This window comes from Crocodylus siamensis, chromosome 1, assembly GCF_052110815.1.
Source record: "Crocodylus siamensis isolate JL-2025a chromosome 1, ASM5211081v1, whole genome shotgun sequence".
In the NCBI taxonomy this organism is placed as follows: Eukaryota; Metazoa; Chordata; order Crocodylia; family Crocodylidae; genus Crocodylus; species Crocodylus siamensis.
Genome location: NC_143395.1, coordinates 259319363 through 259340135, shown reverse-complemented (window position 1 = coordinate 259340135; position 20773 = coordinate 259319363). Strand labels below are relative to the sequence as shown.

General features: G+C 47.6%; 1 protein-coding gene across 1 annotated transcript in view; it reads left to right on the top strand.

Annotated features, from left to right (window-relative positions):
• LOC149874424 (cystathionine beta-synthase-like) overlaps window positions 1-20773 on the top strand; it is a 47026-nt gene that overhangs the window by 12218 nt on the left and 14035 nt on the right. The window contains exons 3-7 of the mRNA XM_090044340.1: window positions 732-838; window positions 13630-13764; window positions 16588-16667; window positions 18513-18644; window positions 20122-20191. Of these exons, the coding sequence (XP_089900466.1) occupies window positions 732-838; window positions 13630-13764; window positions 16588-16667; window positions 18513-18644; window positions 20122-20191 (524 nt within the window). The remainder of the gene's footprint in view (window positions 1-731; window positions 839-13629; window positions 13765-16587; window positions 16668-18512; window positions 18645-20121; window positions 20192-20773) is intronic.

Below are 20773 nucleotides of genomic sequence, written 5' to 3'. Positions count from 1 at the left end.
TTGGTTATGTTCTGTGGGAGAGGACACACTTCGGAACAGACCAGAAGTGTAACTAGTTATGTCATGTGAAAAATGTGAGGAGTAGAAGAAGATGGGAGAGGACAGAAGTCTTTTGGAGTCCCCCAACCTTCTGCTGTGGCAAGATGCTCATTCTTTTAATGCTAGTCATTGGTGTACTGGTTTATATTTGCAAGGCCAATTTCACAAGAAAAAGGGACTAACTGATTACAAAGCCAAAAGTGAGATTCTCCTTCACAGGGCCAATAAGCTGGCTCCATTAACAATTCCTTCCAGGGTGTCAGTGCATGCACAACTACACAGATTTGAGCTAAGGGGTAAGGAGATGGTCAAAACAGTAAGAAAAGACATGATTGATTTTGAATGGGTGATACTTTCCCCATTCCTCTCTCCCTGCTAATCATATTGCAGAAGAAGCAAAAATGCAATCATTTCTAAAAATGGTAGCAAGATTTTCTACGGCTCTGCTATGCCCGCACGGTGTCCGTAGAACGGAGACAGACACTCTTTTCCATCACAACCTCTCATCACCATTAGGAACTTAGGCAATCAACATGGTCCTGTCCTTCTGGTATCAAAATCTCCCTCAGTCCTCTACTCCTCAGGAGCTGGAGCCTATCTTTCTAATTTTGTTCTGGTTTACATTTGAGTCGTACTTGGATGATTGTCATTGTCTTCAGTATAAGCATATTTTTTCTCTCTCACTAACTCAGGCCAGAAGAAACAAAGATCCTGCCAAACATTTTGAAGAAGGTTGGCCACACTCCTATGGTTCAAATCAACAAGATTGGAAAGTCCTATGGGCTCAAGTGTGAGCTCTGTGAGTATCGCCTTTCCTCTACTCTTTAGTTTTTCCAAAGAGTAACATGGGGTGGGGGGGGTGTCCACTGACTGGGGGTGTAAGTAGCATTTTGTCACTGCTGGAAACTATGGATTCTATGGTTTTATCTAGAAGGGAGAGGCTGTTTGGATTTTTCTAATAACGTCATGTGTGTTGGGAATGCTTAGTATTTTTCAGGATTAAGCCCAGAATGAGAAGCAGCAGTATCACAGAGCCTCTGACAGCTGTTTGTAAAGCATTCCTGCTTCTATTCCATTGCAGGGGATGGAGGGGATGAGAAACCAATGGTAAAGAAGTCATCCACATCATGCAAGGCCCCATTACTGTCGTATCTGAGCACCTCACTATCCTTAACATATTTCTTTTCACTACATCCCTGGGCAGTAGGCCTGTGGGAGTCGGCAGCGATCTAATCCAGCTTCAGATTCGGCCGCTTTGGATGTCTGTGATCCGATCCAGAGCTCCGGACCGGCTTTCTACCTCAATCCAGCCAAAGCAGCTCCAAAGCTTTGGAGCCGCCTCAGATCCGGCCATAGGGTATAATGAGGAATCAATGAAATATCTATAACTATGTTGTTTTTTGTCCTATTGAGATGAAACATGTAGGGCTGGTAGCCTCTGCAGAGAGCATGAAACCTACCAAGTTTCAAGAAGATCGGTGCAGGGGTTTGGGGGGAACTGCACCCCAAATTCTTGAAAGCAAAACTTGTGTCACATCTACATGTTACACCATAGGGGGTCAAAACCCTGCAAGATCAGTGTAGGGATTTGAGGGGAACTGTAACTCAAGCTGCGGACAAGCAAAATTCATGACATGGGTGGCACTGTGTGTGTTAAGGTGCAGCAGGGTGAAAGCTGCAGGGATGGTGGCCCCTGCTGAGGCCACAAAGCCTGCCAGCTGTTGAGGAGATCGGTGCAGGGGTGTTCTGGGGCCCTGCACCCCTAGCTGCTGACAGACAAAACTCCCACAAGCACCCATGGCACAAGTTTTGCCAGTCAGCAGCTGGGGGTGCAGGGTCCCAGAACCCCTGCACCAATCTCGACAGCTGGCAGGCTTCATGGCTGCAGCAGGGGCCACCATCCCTGCAGCTGTCACCCTTAACACCTGCAGTGTCACCCATAGCACGAGTTTTGTCCACATCTTGAGAGGCAGTTCCCCCCAACCCCCTGCACTGATCTTCTTGAAACTTGTCAGGCTTCATGCTCTCTGCAGAGTCTACCACCCCTGAAAATTTCATCCAAATTGAACAAAGAACAACAAAGTTATATATATTTTATTGTTTCCCCATTATACCCTATGGCCAAGGTGGCTCCAAACCGCTTTGGGAAGCCAAACAAGGCAGCGCTTCGACCTGGACATGCTGCTTCAGACCCCAAAGCGTCTGAAGCTTCTCCGGATCTGAAGCTCTGTCCGAAGCCTCGCACAGCCCTACTGGGCAGTAGGAAAGTGCTGTTATCTCTCTTTTAGAGCTAGGAAATGGGGCTGGCTCTTAAAGACTAAAAGATCCAGCCCCACCAAGGTGCCAAACTTCCTTTAAATGCCTTAACGCCCACTGAGATCTAGAAGGGTTTAGATCCTCTTGAGGTCAACCATATTTTTAGATCTGGCCCTATTAAGTGACTTGTCCACAGTCACTTGCCATGGCTCGTGAAACCCTGTCTCCCAAGTGTAAGTCGCCTAAAGGTGGCAGCGTCTCTCCTGCCTGCCATCTGCCTGTATAGTTTCTAGTGTCAGGCTGAACTAGCAGGCCCCAGATGCTAATCTTAGTTTTCAGATCTTTTAAACAGATTACTGAAAAATAAGCAAGATCTTGATTAAAAATAATGCAAAGGGATGCCTTTTTGCAGTTTTTAACCATAAATTCATAATTTGCTCTTATGGAGAACACATAGCAGCAGAGTCTCCCAATGCCTGAGGAAGGGTGTTTGTGCCCAAAACCTTGCAAAGAACATTTTCCCAACTATTTAGTTGGTCTAATAAAAAATATCACATCTACCCAAAGAACGTTGCCTGCCTAATTTGCTCTTACATTTCCTCATAACCAAAATGTGACTCATTATATAACTTATCATGGCAAGCTATTCGTTTTAGTAACAACAACCTTCTCTCCTCCCAACCCACAACAGAGCAGCCAGACTCACATTCAAAATACTGACAGTTTTTCTAAGAATAACACAATTGATGACCGATCAGGTTATTTTCCCAGGGTCTTTAAGTGTATATCCCACACTCTTCTAAATCAATGCAGACAAGTATAATGAGGATCTATGAAAACAAACCAGAAGGCAGAAGCCCAAATTGAACTAAGCTTGGATTTGATGATGATCCTCCCTGCTAATACATTTTAAGTCGCTTTGTATGTGCTGTTTCTCAGGGAAGAGGTGGAGTTCCTGATCCCGAACATTAGTGGGGATGTTGGCAGCTTTGGCAGGAGTATATGAATATTGGGGTGTGCCTACAGGGGGCTGGGGTAGTTGAGTGCACATTGGGATACATGGAGTCAGTAGAGGCTGCAGGATGTGGGGGTGCTGAGACTTGGGTGGGAGGAGCTATGTGGACGTGTTCGGGGGGTGATCCAGGGCCTTTCTCTTCTGATCTGTCCAGCTGCTGCTCCTCTCTTCTGACTGCGCCTGCATCATGCAAGTCCAGCAGAGGGAGCAGTGAGGCTGGTTACACAGCAGATGCCACAGCATCTCTCCGCTGCTAGGTACAGCCGCTGTGGAGGCTCCTCAGGCTTGCAGCCTGCAGGGCCAAGGCTGGCAGAGGCATGTGTAATGCAAAATACCTTATGCCAAACAGCCCTGTAAGGGCACTCTAAGGTGTGTTTGGCACAGAAAGAACTTGGGAACAATTCTGCTCCTTGCAGCACCATACTTACACTCCTGGTTGCTCTAGGCAAACTTTTAGTATTGGGCCCCCCTTTGCCAGAGATGATAATAATAATAATTGGACAACAGAAAAATAATTACCATTTTCAAGCCCCCGAACTGTCCATGCCCTGGATGGCCATGTCTGGGTCTGGCACCTTGTCTATGAAACATGCTGGAGGTGTGTGCCAGGCTTGCTGGATCTGGGCCAGGATGTATTGTTTTTCTTCCTCACAACCCTGTAGCTTTGCTCAAGCTTTGAGGAGCTGCATGGCTTCTGTGACTACACTTACCGTTGGGACTCCTCTCAACCACCCACAGGCACTCCCTATGGTAATGCAACACATATTAGCCGAGTTCATCCATCAAATGTTGACTATGTGATTAAATAGGTATAAAGACAAGTAACATTGGGCTTGTAAGCTTGTGGAGGGAGCCAGGTTTTCCAACAGGAGCAGAAGTTTCTCACCCCTGCAGAGTGTACCTCTGGCTTTCTCTGCATGAGGTGTGGTAGTAAAAGGATAATGGTCCTTTTATTATCAGAATAAGCTCTAAGCTTCTTTTCATCATCTTTAAGTTAGTTTGTGATCTGCAGAGGTTGGATCCAGTTGTCTTCCTGTTTATGAGCACTGAGGCTAGGCAGCACTTCTTTCATTGTGATACACACTTTGTTCCCTTCTCTCTGTCTATTTTGGGCACACTTACGGCCCATAGCATCAGTACACTTCACCATTTTTTAGCATAAGTATTTTCCCTCACACTGCCACCATGAGGGAGAGCAGTGCTATTATTTCCATTTCACAGGTGAGGAACTGAGGCCCAGAGACACTGGCCCAGGCACATGCATGCATTCTGTGGCAGAGCAAAAGATTCCTGGATGCCCCATGAACAGTTTTAAAATGTCCTCAATATAACATAGGCACAGTACCACAAATGACAATAAGGCACTGCCAGACTGTTGTAGCTGTTTTGAAATGAGAGGAGGTGTCATATAGATGATTTGCTCTGGGTTCTGGTGTTGTAGGTGCATATTGAAATGATTTTTATTCTTTTATTTCTTTCCTATAATATTCATAGCTAGGGAGGAGGCAGTTGCTGCCAATCTGGTACCTGTTCTAAGTTAGCTGGTGCTCCATTTGCCCACTCCTGGCCTGGCCCTTAAAATGACCTGATCTTTTCTGTGAATTTAGCCTTTTAATTTTGCTTCTTCATTTAGCCAAGTTATGTACTTCCCTTGGATGGAGTCCTCTTTTTGGCAGAGTTGGGATATGTGATGCTGTTAGTTTTATTCTATGAGCCAAATACATTGCATTATCTCTGATTGCAATGGGATTTTGTTTTGTTTTTTTCTGAGTGCACAGCTGAGTAATTATTTCTGTGTGAAAGTCAGGGAGCGTTTTTTCCCCTTAGTGATAGGAGAGCTATTTATTTCCCCGCGGGTTAGTCTAAAAAGTGATATTAATCCAGATTTGTTTGTATATGCCATATACACTAATTAATGATATCAAACCCAAATCCAATCTGTACCACTTTCTTATGCTGGGTTATAGTACTTCTCTTGCTATTCATTGTTACACAGCTCTGTATGTTTTCAAATGTTCTGTATAACATTCTGGGTAAATATCCCAGGGTGTAGTGTTTTACTGCTCAGTTTTATCCACTCTGATATTTTTCTTGTGGCACATTGTCTGGTAAAACCTATAGAAATCTGGAATTTGGGACTGAAATGTTATTATTGTTACTACTATTAGTAATCATAATTAATTATACAATTAGTAACACTCACAACTTATTACTATTTGCATCACAAGCAGGTCCAGGAAGGTGATCTTTCCCCTCTATGTGGCTTTGGTCAGGCCACAGTTGGAGTACTGGGTCTAGTTCTGGGCACTGCACTTCAAGAGGGATGTGGCTAGCTTTGACAGGGTCCAGAGAAGAGCCACTCGCATGATCAGGGGGCAGCAGGACAGGCCCTACAAGGAGAGGCTAAAGGGCCTGAATCTATTCAACCTCCACAAGAGAAGACTGAGAGGGGATCTGGTGGCTGTTTACAAACTCACTGGAGAGGCCAGTGGGAATTGGGGGAGGATCTGTTCCCCCCTTGCATCACCTGGGGTTACTAGGAATAATGGCCACGAATTGTTAGAGATAAGGTTCAGGCTGGACATCAGGAGACATTACTTTACAGTTAGGGCTGCTGAGCTCTGCAATGGGCTCCCAAGTGAGGTGGTGCTCTCTTCTACCTTGGGGGTCTTCAAGAGGAGGCTGGACAGATATTTGGCTGGGGTGATATGACCCTGGCATGCATTCCTGCCCGGGGCAGTGGGTCGGACCTCATGATCTGTTTAGGTCCCTTCCAACCCTAAGTACTATGATACCACTATGATACTAAGTAGTAATAAGTAATTACATGACAGCAGCCCCTCTTCCCTCATGGTTCTCCTTCTGGAAAACCAGAAATCATCTGTATTTTAGCAGTTCAATATTTAACCTAATGTTGGGCAACTCTGAGAAGCCATTGGCCATGTGCCATTAATATGAATAGGTTGAGACACACATACAGTCATAGGAGTCATACAATTGTAGGAGTTTGTGTTGGCAGCTTGGAAGTGCTTGGGCTGCCATGGGGTGCTGCTGCAACTCAGGGAGGAACAGGAGGGTGAAACGGAGCAAATACTTGTGCAAGGCATTCATCCAAAGCACATTTTCTTTGTAGAGTGTGGCTTGCTTCTGGGTTCAGCTGACTGCATTGGATCAGTGGGACAGGGTAGCAATGCAGAAGTAGGCCCAACAGTAGCAACAAGCAGAACACGTGGAAGCACAAGGCTGCTTCCATGGACAGCTGAGAATCTAGAGATTATCAGAGCTCATCCTGCAGCTGCAGTGGCAAATCACCAGCATAAGCATGGAAAAGTAGGCAGCCATGGTCACCTGGCACCCCTACCCCTACCCATTGGCACCTAACAGGTTTGGTGCTGGGAAATCAGTTGTTTTGGAGGTTGGCATGAGGGCCTGAAATACTCTTTGGAACATGCTGCTGGACTGTGTCATAAAGCTTTGCATTGCGTAGAAGGTTACTGTCAGCTTTGAATAGATGGTGCTTCCAGACTGCACAGAGGCAATGGCTGAGACCGACATGCCTATTCTTTTCCCCCCTGCACACCAGACCTCTGACTGTCAGTAGGGAGAGTTATATGTCCATGGTCCTGCAAAGCCTAGTTGAAAGTTCACCATGATTAAGGTGGAGTGGTCAGGGAAGGTCTGTGATGCCAGAATGCTTAGTAACTCATGCTTGTTCTCTTGTATGGGCAAGATAATTTTTGTTCCCCATGTTTCTCTGGAGATTAATAGAGTTAGGAGTTCCCCTGTCATCCTGGGATACCCAGCTGACACTCTACTCCGCCACTTAAGAATCCTTTTCTAGGAGGAACTTCCTGACTATGAGGATGGTCAAGCAATAGGACAGGCTGCCTAGAGAAGTGGAATCTCCATCTCTGGAAATTTTCAAGAGCAAGTTAGACAGACACTTGGCTGAGATGGTCTAGTCAGGGTAGATCCTACCTTAAGCAGTGGGCTAGATGAGCTTACGAGGTCCCTTCCATCCCTATTTTCCTATGATACTAGGCCCTTGGGATATCTACTGTGGTGTGGACATGTCCAAGGATTAGATAATGGAGCAGTTTAATTTTATTGTGAGTAGCAGGAAAATGACAATGGATTGTGTGTTTGGAAACCTAAAGGGGAAGTAGAGGTACCTCTGGGCAAGGTTGGGTGCTTCTTATGATGTGCCTTGTGTTATAAGTGTTCCCTTCATTTTGCAAAACATAGCCTCTCTGATGGGTAGGAGGACAAATTTGAGATTTTCAGAACATCACAAACCTCTGGAGATGGTCTCTCTATAGACTATCCCAACTAGTCAAGGAATCTAGGTCAGGAATGTATTGCTCTGAGTTTGAGGCCTGAGTAACTAATACCTTGTAACTAAATGAATAACTACAGTATTTTGGGAGGCTGATATGGTTTGGGGTTGTCACGGTGGGGGAATGGTCTGTATTTGGTGTGAGGACAGGTGCTCCTTAGTGAAGAGGGGACTACTGCCACTGCTGGCCCGCTGAGCGACCCTTGCAAAGCCAGCAGACCAAGGCACTTAAGGGAGCCCACCCCTGCCCCAGCCCTGACACAATCTGTGGGCAAGGCAAGAGCCCCTAAGGGCACACTTGCCTGCCTGTACACTAATGCCAGGAGCCTGGGTAACAAGCAGGAGGAGCTCGTCCTCCTGCTCAGTGCAAAGAATTATGACGTCATTGGGATAATGGAGACCTGGTGGGACTCCACCCATGACTGGACCACGGGTATAGAGGGCTATACTCTGTACAGGAGGGATCGTGTTGACAAAAGGGGCGGGGGTGTAGCTCTCTATGTGAAGGAAAGCTACATGTCCCTGCAAGCTGATGTTGGCGACCGGCATGGATAGCTAGAGACCCTCTGGGTAAAAATTCGTGGGGAATACGGCACAGGGGACACAACCTAGTGATCGATGGGAAGCTGGGTGACAGCAACCACGAGCTGATCACCTTCACCATCCGCCGTAAAGCTGGCAAGTCAGTCAGCAACACAGAAGTCCTTGACTTCAGAAAAGCCGACTTTGACAAGCTCAGGAGGCTTGTCGGTCAGGCCCTCAGGGACCATGACCCCAGGGAGATGGGAGTTCAAGAAGAGTGGTTGCTTCTCAAGGAAGTGATCCTCAATGCACAAGCTAAATCTATTCCAACACGGAGGAAAGGCAGCAAGAAGGCACAGCAGCCCCCTGGCTCTCCAGAGACCTAGCGGACCTCCTGCGGCTAAAAAGGAAAGCCTACAAAGGATGGAGGACGGGATTCACTTCCAAGGAGGATTATTCTGCGCTGGTCCGGTCCTGCAGGGAGCAAACCAGGAAAGCCAAGGCTGCAACTGAACTCCAACTAGCTTCAAGCATCAAGGACAACAAGAAGTCCTTTTTCAGATATGTGGGGAGCCGGAGGAAAAGCAAGGGCAACGTTGGACCCCTGCTAAACCAGATGGGGCAACTGACAACTGACGCCCAGGAAAAAGCCAACCTATTAAATAGGTACTTTGCGTCAGTCTTTCATTGGTCCCATGGGACGCCCATGCCTGCTATGGGACAGGGAGATCCGGGTGATGGGGATCCCCTACCCTCCATAAATGCTGACCTCGTGAAGGAACACCTTGAGAAGCTGGATACCTTCAAGTCAGCCGGCCCTGACAATCTGCACCCCAGGGTACTCAAGGAGCTGGTGAGCGTCATAGCCCAGCCCCTGGCACAGATCTTTGAAAACTCCTGGCACTCTGGTGTAGTGCCTGAAGACTGGAAGAAGGCCAATGTGGTGCCGATCTTCAAGAAAGGGAGGAGAGTGGATCCGGCTAACTACAGGCCCATTAGCCTGACTTCTATCCTGGGGAAGATCTTAGAAAAGTTTATTAAGGAGGCCATCCTTGATGGACTGGCCCAGGCTAACATCCTAAGGGATAGCCAGCACGGGTTTGTTGCAGGTAGGTCTTGTTTGACCAATCTCATTTCCTTCTATGACCAGGTGACCTATCACCTGGACAAGGGAGAAAAGATTGATGTCATATATCTTGACTTCAAAAAAGCTTTTGATCTGGTATCCCATGATCACCTCTTGGCCAAACTGGCCAGTTGTGGCCTTGGCTCCACCACGATCCGCTGGCTGGGAAACTGGCTCTGTGGTCGGACCCAGAGGGTTGTAATTGATGGCAGTCACTCATCGTGGTGCCTTGTGACCAGTGGGGTCCCTCAAGGCTCTGTCCTGGGACCCATCCTGTTCAACATCTTCATTAAAGATGTGGACACTGGAGTCAGGAGTGGACTGGCCAAGTTCGCCGATGACACCAAACTTTGGGGCAAAGCATCCACGCCAGAAGATAGGCGGGTGATCCAGGCTGACCTGGACAAGCTCAGCAAATGGGCAGATGAGAACCTGATGGTGTTTAACACCGAAAAATACAAGGTTCTCCACCTTGGGAGGAAAAACCTGCAGCATCCTTATAGGCTCAGCAGTGCTACGTTGGATAGCACTACAGAAGAAAGAGACTTGGGGGTCATCATTGACCACAAGATGAACATGAGCCTGCAATGCGATGCTGCGGCTAGTAAAGCGACCAAAACGCTGGCGTGCATCCATAGATGCTTCTCGAGCAAATCCTGGGACGTCATTCTCCCCTTGTACTCGGCCTTGGTGAGGCCGCAGCTGGAGTACTGCGTCCAGTTTTGGGCTCCACAATTCAAAAAGGATGTGGAGAAGCTTGAGAGAGTCCAGAGGAGAGCCACACGCATGATCAGAGGTCAGGAAAACAGATCTTACGATGACAGGCTGAGAGCCATGGGACTCTTTAGCCTGGAAAAGCGTAGGCTCAGGGGTGATCTGATGGCCACCTATAAGTTTATCAGGGGTGACCACCAGGATCTGGGGGAATGTTTGTTCATCAGAGCGCCCCAAGGGATGACAAGTTCAAACGGTCACAAACTCCTGCAAGAGCGTTTCAGGCTGGACTTCAGGCAGAATTTCTTACTGTCCGAGCCCCCAAGGTCTGGAACAGTCTGCCAGCAGAGGTGGTTCAAGGACCTATGTTGAACACCTTCAAGAGTAAATTGGATGCTTATCTTGCTGGGATCCTATGACTTCCTGCCCTTTGGGCAGGGGGCTGGACTCAATGATCTCCCGAGGTCCCTTCCAGCCCTAATGTCTATGTCTATGAAATTTTTCACCACAGTTATCCAAGAATATATTGCATTAATAAATCCTACAGCTTGACTTTAAAAAAAATATTTACAGATAACAAAGAATGTGGTGCAGGCTTAGGAGCTGTGGAAAAGTGGCTTGCCTATGGTGCCAAATGCCCATCTACTTGTGTAGTTGAGGTGCTTGAAAACATTCTTGTTCTCCAGGGGTATGACCAGTGAGCCGAGGGCCTGCAGTCTGTGAGGGTGAAAGGGTACTCTCAGTATGGTTTGTGGTCCTTGTTTTCACAGCATGGCAAGGTTGGGTTGTCATGTTTGACCTTTGCCTCTGCACCATGTGTGTTTCCAGGACCAGGAACTTCCTTTTGAACCTATCAGACTGCTCCAGGAAACCATCCTGCCACTCTTCTGCCTTCTTGGTTCCTGGTTCACTGAGTATCTCTTCTCTCATCTTCTTTAACTTCTCTTGAGAGTTTGCTAGCCTTTTGGTAAGTCATAGCTTGCAGGTATGTGTAGGCTTGCAGCAGAGCAAGTGCTCAAGAAAATCAGAGGAAGCGCAAGTACTTATTGTCCTGATGTCTGCATGCTAACAAAGCTAAAATGTTCCTTTTTCATGAGTCTCTTGAATACTATTCCCATCTGGATTCCCCATTTTTACCATTTGCTTCAAGACGGTAAAATGTTTTCCAGTTTATTTTCCTTTGGTGCAGGACACCTGTACCAATGTTGGTAGGATGAGTGTGTGGTTGAGAGGCTGGATGGGAGCAAAGTTAGTAAACCACAGCAGACCATCCATATCTTAGACAGCCTCTCCCTCAGGTAAGTCCTGAAGTGATGTAAAAAGTCTTTGTTCAAAAAGGCAATAAGCAAAAAAACAGCCCATGATTTTCCAGAGTGATGTCTCCCCAAGCTGGTGCAAAAGTGGAAGTGAACCCCTCATAACATGTAGCCTCTGAAAGCTCATGCCTCTCTAAACAAGTTAGTCTATAAGGTGCCATTCTGTCCTGCCTTCCAACCTATGCTCTCTTTTAAAACACCTGGCAGTCAATGCAAAGTACACTGCAACATAAATGAATGGTTGCAGTAATTTTAACAGTGGTTGAAAACCGTAATGCATTCCTTGCAGTCTTTCTGCATTGTGGAGTATCTCTGTAGCCTGGTTTTGCCAGTTTAACTCATCAGAAAGTCATAGTAGCTAAAAGTACATTTTTCTTCTGCATCTTTCCTTGAGGGCCTTCATTCCAGGATGAAGTACTAACAAACAATTCCTGTGTTAGACTAAGAATGACAGACACCAGCTATAAATTCCTTGAGGCTGGAGACATGTTTCCTTCATGTCAGGTGTGGCATTAAGCCCATTGTTGGCCTTTGACAAATTGGGCCAAACTGTGTTACTGTTATTCATGCTGGGCATGTCTATATATGGAATTAATCCAGACCAATAAACTGTGGAGTTTATTGCTCTGGTGTTTTTTTCTCCCAGGCATGCCATTTGACCGTGCACCTGGGAGCAAAAAACTATGGAGCAGGCAGGCCCTGTGCTGAGACATACTGTGCCCCAGCCAGCTGTGGAGCAGCACATGGAGATTGGGAGGTGTGCTGGCTGGGAGACGGGGAACAGCCCCAAGCAGTGCCCTTGTCTCCCCAGCTTTTACCAGTTTTATGTCACAGGGTGATCCAATAGCCACTGTGTGCACAACACATGGAGACGGGGAACAGCCCTAAGCTGGCTGCTCCCCCATTTCTGCATGCCGCTCTGTGGCTGGCTGAGGCACAGTGTGCCTCAGCATGGGGGGCTTCTTGCTGGCTATCCCCACGCTGAAGTCCCCTGGGCCCTACCAGCCAGGGCAGCATCTACACGTACACTGCTGCTCACAGAAAAACTGCAGAGCAGGGTAGTACTTGTATTTTACAAGGCTATCCTGCTGCATCGTTAATTAGTTTTGTGCACCCTAATAGGGGTGCATATGTAGATGCAGAGAAGTTTACTGCACAGTTAATTAGTCAACTGCCAGTAAATATCTTGTGTAGATGTATCCACTGAGTAGGAACTATGTCAATGGCCGGGCACTGGCAGTGCCCTTGTCTCCCCAGCTTTTACCAGTTTTATGTCACAGAGTGATCCAATAGCATAACAATGGATGGGCAAGCAGGGCCCAAGCCACCAGCATTGCCTACAGGGAAGGCACCAGAATGGAGCCAGGGAAGCTCCTACACCTCCCGTCCTCTGTCTTCGAGTCTCTCTCTGCACCCTAAACCTCTTATGCTTGGGCTCTGGGTCTTCTCAGTCTCTGGTTCCAGCTGCAGGGATTGGTGATGGGCCTGACAGCAGCTCAGAGGGCAAGGGCAGGAGCTGAAGGCTTGCTGCTGCATGTTGAGATGTCACTTCCTTTTCTTACTGCTGAAAATTGGTGTTTAAATGGATGCTTGACACAGGTCTGTGGCTAAAAAGGTGTGATGTCTACCCCTGCAGCATGAGCTTCCAGACACTGCTCCTGCACCATGCACCACCACCAGCCGGGGTGCAGGACAGGCCAATTATGCCTTTAGGGTGGTGATCATGGGGTTTCAGAAATTGTTCCTTATAGCTGTTAGGAGGATTCTCAGGAGGCCCCTTCCAGCCTTATGTTCCCATGTTCATCCCTACTCCACTGACTTCAGTGGGTCCTCTCATGACATAGGGTCCTAATCCGGCTATTGTTGGGATTGATATTAGAAGTCCCCTAGATTTCAATGGGAGCGAAATCAGGGCCTACTAACAATCAATAAGAACGCCATTCTATTAATTAGCATAGGAAAAACAGCACAAAATGATGTGCAAAATGCCCTTGCCTTTCTAATGCTCCTCGCCCCCTCCCAGTCCTTCTGCTTCCTAGAGTGCTGCTGAGTGCAATGTACCGGGAGGGTTTCCTAATGTATGTTTACAATGGCAGACTCCTGGACCCTTGGCAGGTAGGGGAATATAAGCAGCTGTAAAATGCTGGTGCATTCCTCTGTGTAGAAGAATTACATAGTGATGGATTTAAGATCCTCCAGGAATTTGCTAAGAGGGATTCAGTTGAGCACTGTAGAGCAGGACATGGTGGGGTGGTGGGGGTTGAGTGTTCATTTTTTATGATTTGGATTCATCTTTGAATCCCAGTGGCAAAGTGTGAATACTTCAATGCTGGGGGCAGTGTGAAGGACCGAATCAGCTTGCGGATGATAGAAGATGCAGAAAGAGCTGGGATTATAAAGCCTGGAGACACACTGATTGAGCCAACATCTGGAAACACAGGTAGGCAGTGTACTCTGTGGATCTGTATTTGGATGGCCTGGTTACGGAATAGATAGCCTGATATCTAAGGGGAATAGGAGTGGTAGGATGGAACTTTATGAAGCCTTTCACCTCCTACCATGATGGGAAGAGAACAAATCAGACCCATAAAGCCTTTTCTGTTAAATGCAGTTTTCTCCTTTTCCACTCACTCTGGGGCGTCACATTTTTCTCATGTTTGCAAAGGAAAGCTTGGTAATGGAATTTTACCTGGTGTGCAATGGCAAACTGGTGTGTCATGTTCTTATGTGGGACAGGCTGGAGATTAGCCTTGGGCCTTCTAATCTGTCTCTGTCCTCTACTCACCTCCTGGTTACACCTAGGTGTCACAGTGCACCCGGGCACACAAACTTTCTGAGGAATTTTACCACTGAGATACCTTATGGGTTAAAACTCAGGGTGCAATGATAGATATTTTGGGGGCCGATACCAATAGCTGATATTTAAGGAGACATATTGGCTAATACCGATCCGATATCCGATACAGCTGCCTCCAGGTGGTAAGTCTGCTGTGGTGGAAGGGGCTGGGTGAGGGAAGGGGCATGGAGGTGCAGATTAGCGGCCCCATGGTGAGGGAGGGAGGTGGCATTGCCCAGGGAGGGGCGAGGGTGAGGAATGGAAACGTGGCTCATGGGGGAGGGGGGGTCCTGGTGCTGTTAGTTCAGTACTCTGGGAGGGCGGGGGGATGCCCCCTGGATCTGTGCAGGGCAGGTGGGCTGGAGCCGGCATTCAGCAGCTCTCCTCAGTGGGGGCTGGGCTCAGAATAGGCACCAGTGGCACTGGGAGGGGCTGTAGCCACCCCAAATTTTGCTGCAGCTCCACTCCCAGCCCTGCACCACCAGGTGCAGCCCAGCTCCATGTCCTTCCTCCACCCACATGCTGGGAAGAGCCAAGGCTGTGCCAGGCAGCTGTTGGTGGCAGTGGTGCTGGGAGTGGAGCTGTGGCAAAATTTGAGGTGGATGCAGCATCTTCCCGGTGCCACTGGTGCCAGCTCAAAGGCTCTTCCAGTGCTGTGTTGGGCTCTTCTTGGTGGGGCTGGGCTCGGAGCAGGCACTGGGAGGGGGATGCAGACACCCCAGATTTCAATGCAGCCCCTCTCAGCACCGCTGGTGCCTGCTCCAAGCCCAGCCCCTGCCGAGAAGAGTCCTGTGCAGCCCTGGCTGCAGCCTGCCCTGCGCAGATCCCCAGGGCACCCACCCCCACCGCCCTCCCAGGGTGCAAGCAGCGGTGGGAGCTGCCTCCCCATCTACGAGCCGCAGCTCCATCCCATGCCTCTGCCCCCCTGGGCAGTACCTGCCCCTGCCCCCTCCTTCCCTCACCGTGGGGGCGCTGATCATTGGGCCGATATCCGATGCAGAAAATTTTCTTTATATTGGTACTGATCCAATATCGGACCAATGTATCGGTGCACCTCTAGTTAAAACCAAGGATGTCAAGGGTGTGGAAGGACCGTGTGGTTACTTTGTGACAATGCAGGTAGTAGAAGAAGCATCCTGGCTGGGAAATTACTAAATAGTTAGAGAGGAAGTTTCCACAAGGGAATTGCCCTGCCTCCCCCCATGCCCGTTAGCCATAATTTTTCCCGTTTCTGCCATATGTTGTTGCCTTAGTCTACCTGCAGACTGTGACAGGCCATGCATGGGAGGCAGAAGAAGTTCTGGAGCTATTCTGCAGCCTGTAGCAGGTGTGGACACAACTGGCCACAGGCTACCCTGTTCCTGTTTCCTTGGTGTATGCCCATCCCTCTTCCCCTTCACTGGCATGCATAACAAAGCAAGCAGGGAGAGGGGGCAGGCTAGGGAATATGTTGTCCCTTTTGGAGGGGTGTGTTACCGGATGCAATGTATCTGTCAGGGAGGGGGTTCAGCACCCCTCAGTGTCCCTTCAGTTGGCACAGAGGCAACATTCCTGCCTGCATTCCCTTAGCGGTGGTGTGACTTCCCTGCTGACCCCAAGGCTGGTCTGTTCCTGAACGGTCCAGTTGAGCCCACACTCCAGGCTGCTAGCTAGGAATTTCTCTCTGTCTGTTTTCTGTGTCCATTTGACCTGGATCTAACATTAAAGCTGTTTCTATCAGTCTTGTGACAGGCTACAGGGCATAGTTAACCTATGAAGTAGGCAGGGGAGGATGCAGGTTTCTTCCGCAGAGTTCCCAAGCACAGAAACCATGTTATAGGGACACGTCATGCATCTATGCTGATGCAGGCCTCACTTGTCCCACCCTAGCTGTGGAACAGCTGGCTCTGTCAGTTATGTGGTGTGCAACTAGAGCACAGCTACACTTTGCCAGCTAGCCTTAGCAAGAGCTTAGCACATGTGCAGCTTTGTCCCATGTGCACCCCAGTCAGGTATCCGGGAAGGGTATGAAGCAGTTTGGAGGAGAACAGGGAGCCATTTCAGTGAAGTGACTTTGTTCCTGTGGTACTGAACCTACACATTTGGCAAATGAGGGGGCGAGCTTTGTTAAGTGTAGAAAAAAGCTGCTCAGCGTTACTGTTCACTTTGCTCCATGCACTGTGAAATTAAACTGCTTTTTCTTTACTCTCCAGGATGCAGAGACATATAAATAAACACTTGAACTGGAACATCCTCCTTCACTCTGGCTTTCAGAGAGCACTCAAAAAGCCTCAGAGAGGGGGCCCTGTTATTTAGCTTTTAAACAAAAATTCATGTTACCTTTACCATTGAGAGAGCTGAACATCGGACGCACCAGAGAGCCTGAGCCCTGGCTGACCTTGCTGAACACAGTCATCCAATAACCCCTTTTCCTCCCCTGCTTCCTAGGAATTGGACTGGCGCTGGTGGCTGCAGTGAAAGGCTATCGCTGCATCATTGTGCTGCCGGAGAAAATGAGCATGGAGAAGGTCAGCGTCCTGTATGGTATTACACTGAAACCCTAGTCCTGGAGAAAGCGCTCGCACTTTCTGCCCCTCCCCCTGTTTCTGTCTCTGATTCTCTCTCAAGAGCTAATGAGCCCATTTCCTTTAAAGGGTAATAAGCTTCATTGAGAATAATGACATATCTTTGCAGTTCAAAAGATTTCCTCTTGACAATGAGAGTGGACTATGCAAATCTGACTGATTATCTCTGTGCAGCTGGTGCAGTCATTAGCCAAATATAGTACATTTCTGCACACAGCAAAGGTGATACAACTGTGTTTCTGTGAGTGGGTGGGATGGTTAGTACAAAGGTATGCAGAACTCCTGGGTGCTATTTACAGTTTTGCTAGGTTCCTGTGTGTCTTCAGGCAAGTGAGTTAACCTCTCCATACCTCTGTTGCCCTCTGGCTAAACTTAAGCTAGTTACAGCCACCTTACAATGGTGTCGAGCCGATTTCTCAAGATGCCAGAAACCCCCTTAGAAGGGAGGCAGTTGCAGGATCTCAGTCATCAAGATAGAAGAAATCTCGCAGAATCTTGTGCAAGCCCAAATCCCACCAAACAACCCCCCTCAACCCCCCCCCAGAAAAACAGTTTACAAGATTAGAACCAGTGGGCACATCTACACATACCCCTGACTGCACAGTTGTTACTGAGCAGTCATTTAGTACTTGCTTTAGCAAGTCAGAGCTCTTGGGGACTGGACTATCGCTACTGAACTGAAGAAGTTGTGTTAGATCCAGATTAGGTTTAGGGGAAGGTAGGCAATTGAACTTGGTTGTCTGATTAAGTTTATGCTAGGATTTGCAGGTTCAGGTTTGACCTGTCAGGGATAGGACTCTTGTTTGAAGTCACTGGGCATGTCTACATGAGACACTACGTTGCTGTAGTGATGAGCTTTAGGACTAAATGACTAAATGACAAGTACTACATTAGCAAGTACTAAATGACTACACAGTAACCACCGTTCATGCAGAGTCCCGGCAGTGCATGGGTCGTTTCCGACCCTACTGAGCAGTAGCAATGAGCTTGTTGCTACTGTGCAGAGGCATCGGCATCACAGTTTGTGTCTGCTGACACTCTGTTGCCGCAGCTTGTGACTATAGTGACATAACGTCTCATGTAGATGTGCACAGTGACTTGAAACCAGAGTCCTGGCCCTGACAGGTCAAACCTGAACCCGCAAATCCTAGCCTAAACATAATCAGAAAACCAACCTCAATTACCATCCTTCCCCTAAACCTAATCTGGATCTAACACAACTTCTTCATCTCAGCTGTAATAGCCCAGTCCCCAAAAGCTGTGACATTCAGCCCTCTTGTTGTCATCACTAAACAAGAGTCTGTTGATAACAATTTTTACCCTGTTACTCCTTTCCTGAGTGAAAGGGGATTCAGGTGCACATATAGTTTTAAGATACCTTTCCACTCCCTTGGTTCTGGGGCTGTTCTCAGGCCTGCCCCCGTCATGGGTTGCCTTAGAAGAGCTCCAGGGTTCCTGTTTTATGCTTTGTCTATGCTCCTTTATGAGCCCTGGGAAGCAGAGGGTGCAGGCCAGCTCTGTGCAACTTCTCAACCCCACCCCCACACTGCAAAGACTGGGAGCAGGGACAATTTAGAAACCATATGCCAGCTCTACACATCCCTCTGTGCCAGAGCAATGTCAAAGAGCATTCTTGTAACTGAGAATTGGACACTAAATCACTCTCAATGTTAAATGTCTTATGAATGCAAAGCACCATCTGGCTTTTGAGACTGACATGAATTCATAGGTTCAGGTTACCTGCAGTGCAGGAGATCAGCGTCATGATGTCTGCTTTTTCCTTTAAAGGTGGATATACTAAAGGCTCTTGGTGCTGAAATTGTTAGGACTCCAGGTACCAGGTTTGATGCCCCTGAATCTAATGTCCGTGTTGCTTGGAAGCTGAAAAAGGAAATCCCGAACTCCCACATTCTGGACCAGGTAAATTCAATTACTCTGCAAGTTCTCTTTCTAAGTCTGGATTTTATGGATCCTGAGTCTCCCCATCTTTATCATTTGGCTACAGAGGGTTGGAGAAACTTTTGTCATTGGAAAATGTACTTCTAGCTTATCAAAATACTGCATGGAATCACATCAGTGTTTGACAAATTTTCTTTGGAAGTAAAGAAAAAAAATATTCAGTGATATAGGAACATGCCTTCTTATGCCATTTCCCAAAGAGTGCTTTGGGGGTTTTCTTTTTGTAATAACCTTTGGGTTAAAAAAAAATCAATACATCAGTGCTGCTTTACATTATAATATCCTTTTAAAAAGTCAAGTCAGAACAAAATGTTTCAGTCAATATGATTGTTTTTTCTTATTGTTTCCCTTCACAGAAAATTTCCAAATTTGAGGGCTTTGTCTCAATTTAAACCGAAGCCAGACTTGATCAGTGGGCCATTTTTGTATGATATACATGGGCTGGTTGCTCATCCTGTGAGTCCTAGACTGCAAAAACAGCATATACAGTATGTTCACAGCCTGTGGCATCAAGGCCAATGTGGGGATTTTGAGCATATTTTGATCCTGCTCAGGTTGAGGAGTATTTTACAGTTTCTTTAAAATCGAAGTGTAGGCCTAACTGAAACCATTTGAAACCATGTGTGAAAATTTAGCCTCAGACCAATGGTGCCCAACCTTTCTGGCCTGTGGGCTGAGTGAGTGGTGCGGGGCTGGTTTGCAGGCCAGAGCTGGTCCACAGGATTGGTCCGTGGGCCCAATCCGGCATGGCAACAGCATATGTGCCTGCCACCCCAGCTCCACACATGTGCCAGGTGGGGCCTGCTGCACCAGCCCCACACACTCGCCAAATCTGGCACACAGTGCCATGTCACCTCACCACAGGGGTTGGAAATGTGGTAGTAGGGAAGCAGTAGCAGTGCTAACAGCAGTAACTGCCAAATTTCTGAACCCATGGGTAGCCCCATGGGCCAGATGACATGGCTCCATGGGCCAGATCTGGCCTGGAAGCCAGAGGTTGAGCACCACTGGCTTAGACAGGACAGGAAATGGTAGGAAAAGCTGTTCCCTCACTTCTCTATGCTACAGGGGTCACCTGCTCAGGCACCACATTCAGCATTGCCTCCAGGCAGGAGAAGTTAGTTTAGACTTTGTGTCTGTTCCTTCATTGGCCTCATTCCCCCGGACACAAAGGGCCAGATGTTTAAAGGTATTTAGGCATCTAGCTTGATTGGAGGCAGTTGGAGCACGGCACCAAAGTGCCTTAAATAACATCTGGCCCAAAGTTACTAGTCAGCTGGGAACGTCTCACACGGTCTTGGTAAGACTGCAGTGCAAAGTTATGTGGTCCAGGGAGGGGGACATCTGTGTGCTTTGACTGAAATGCTTCTGTAGCTATTGCTAGGTCATCTGACCCACCTTTTTAACAGTAATATGCACTGTTTTCTGAAATAAACAGTACCGAAATGCGAGCAACCCGCTGGCTCATTATGACACCACAGCTGAGGAGATCCTGGAGCAGTGTGAAGGTACCATTTGTTCTATCATTTTCATGTACTCTCTTAGGGGGAGTTAGGTTACTATATTCATCTAATTAAATGCAGAGCCATGCTAAACAGAGCCTCTATACGTAAAGTCACCCTTGATACGGCTTAAAAACACACCCTAGGTGCAGCAGTTCAACATAACTTGGTATAAATCCACTGAAATCTCAAAAAAGATTTCCTAACTGTTAGAGCCATAAACTAGTGAAACAATCTGTCTAGAAAAGTTGTGGAATCTCTTTTCTTGAAGGTTTTCAAGAAGTGGCTGGGTAGGCATCTAGCTGAGGTGGTTTAAGAACTGAATTTAGGCAGGAAGCTGCTCCAGATGATTTTTGTGAGGTCTGTGTGACTAGACGACTCTGTGATTCAAGTTACTCTCTGAGTTTATGATTCAAGATCTCACGTTCACTTCCACTTCTTTGCCATTACAACTCTCCTCCATATTTAAAAGCCTGAGGGATAAGCAAGGTGAGCATTGCCACATGCCCCGAGGCTCAACAATTCAGGCTACTCTGGACCAAGGGAAGAAGCCAATTGCAAAGTTGGGGGTTCCTGGCGGGAATTACC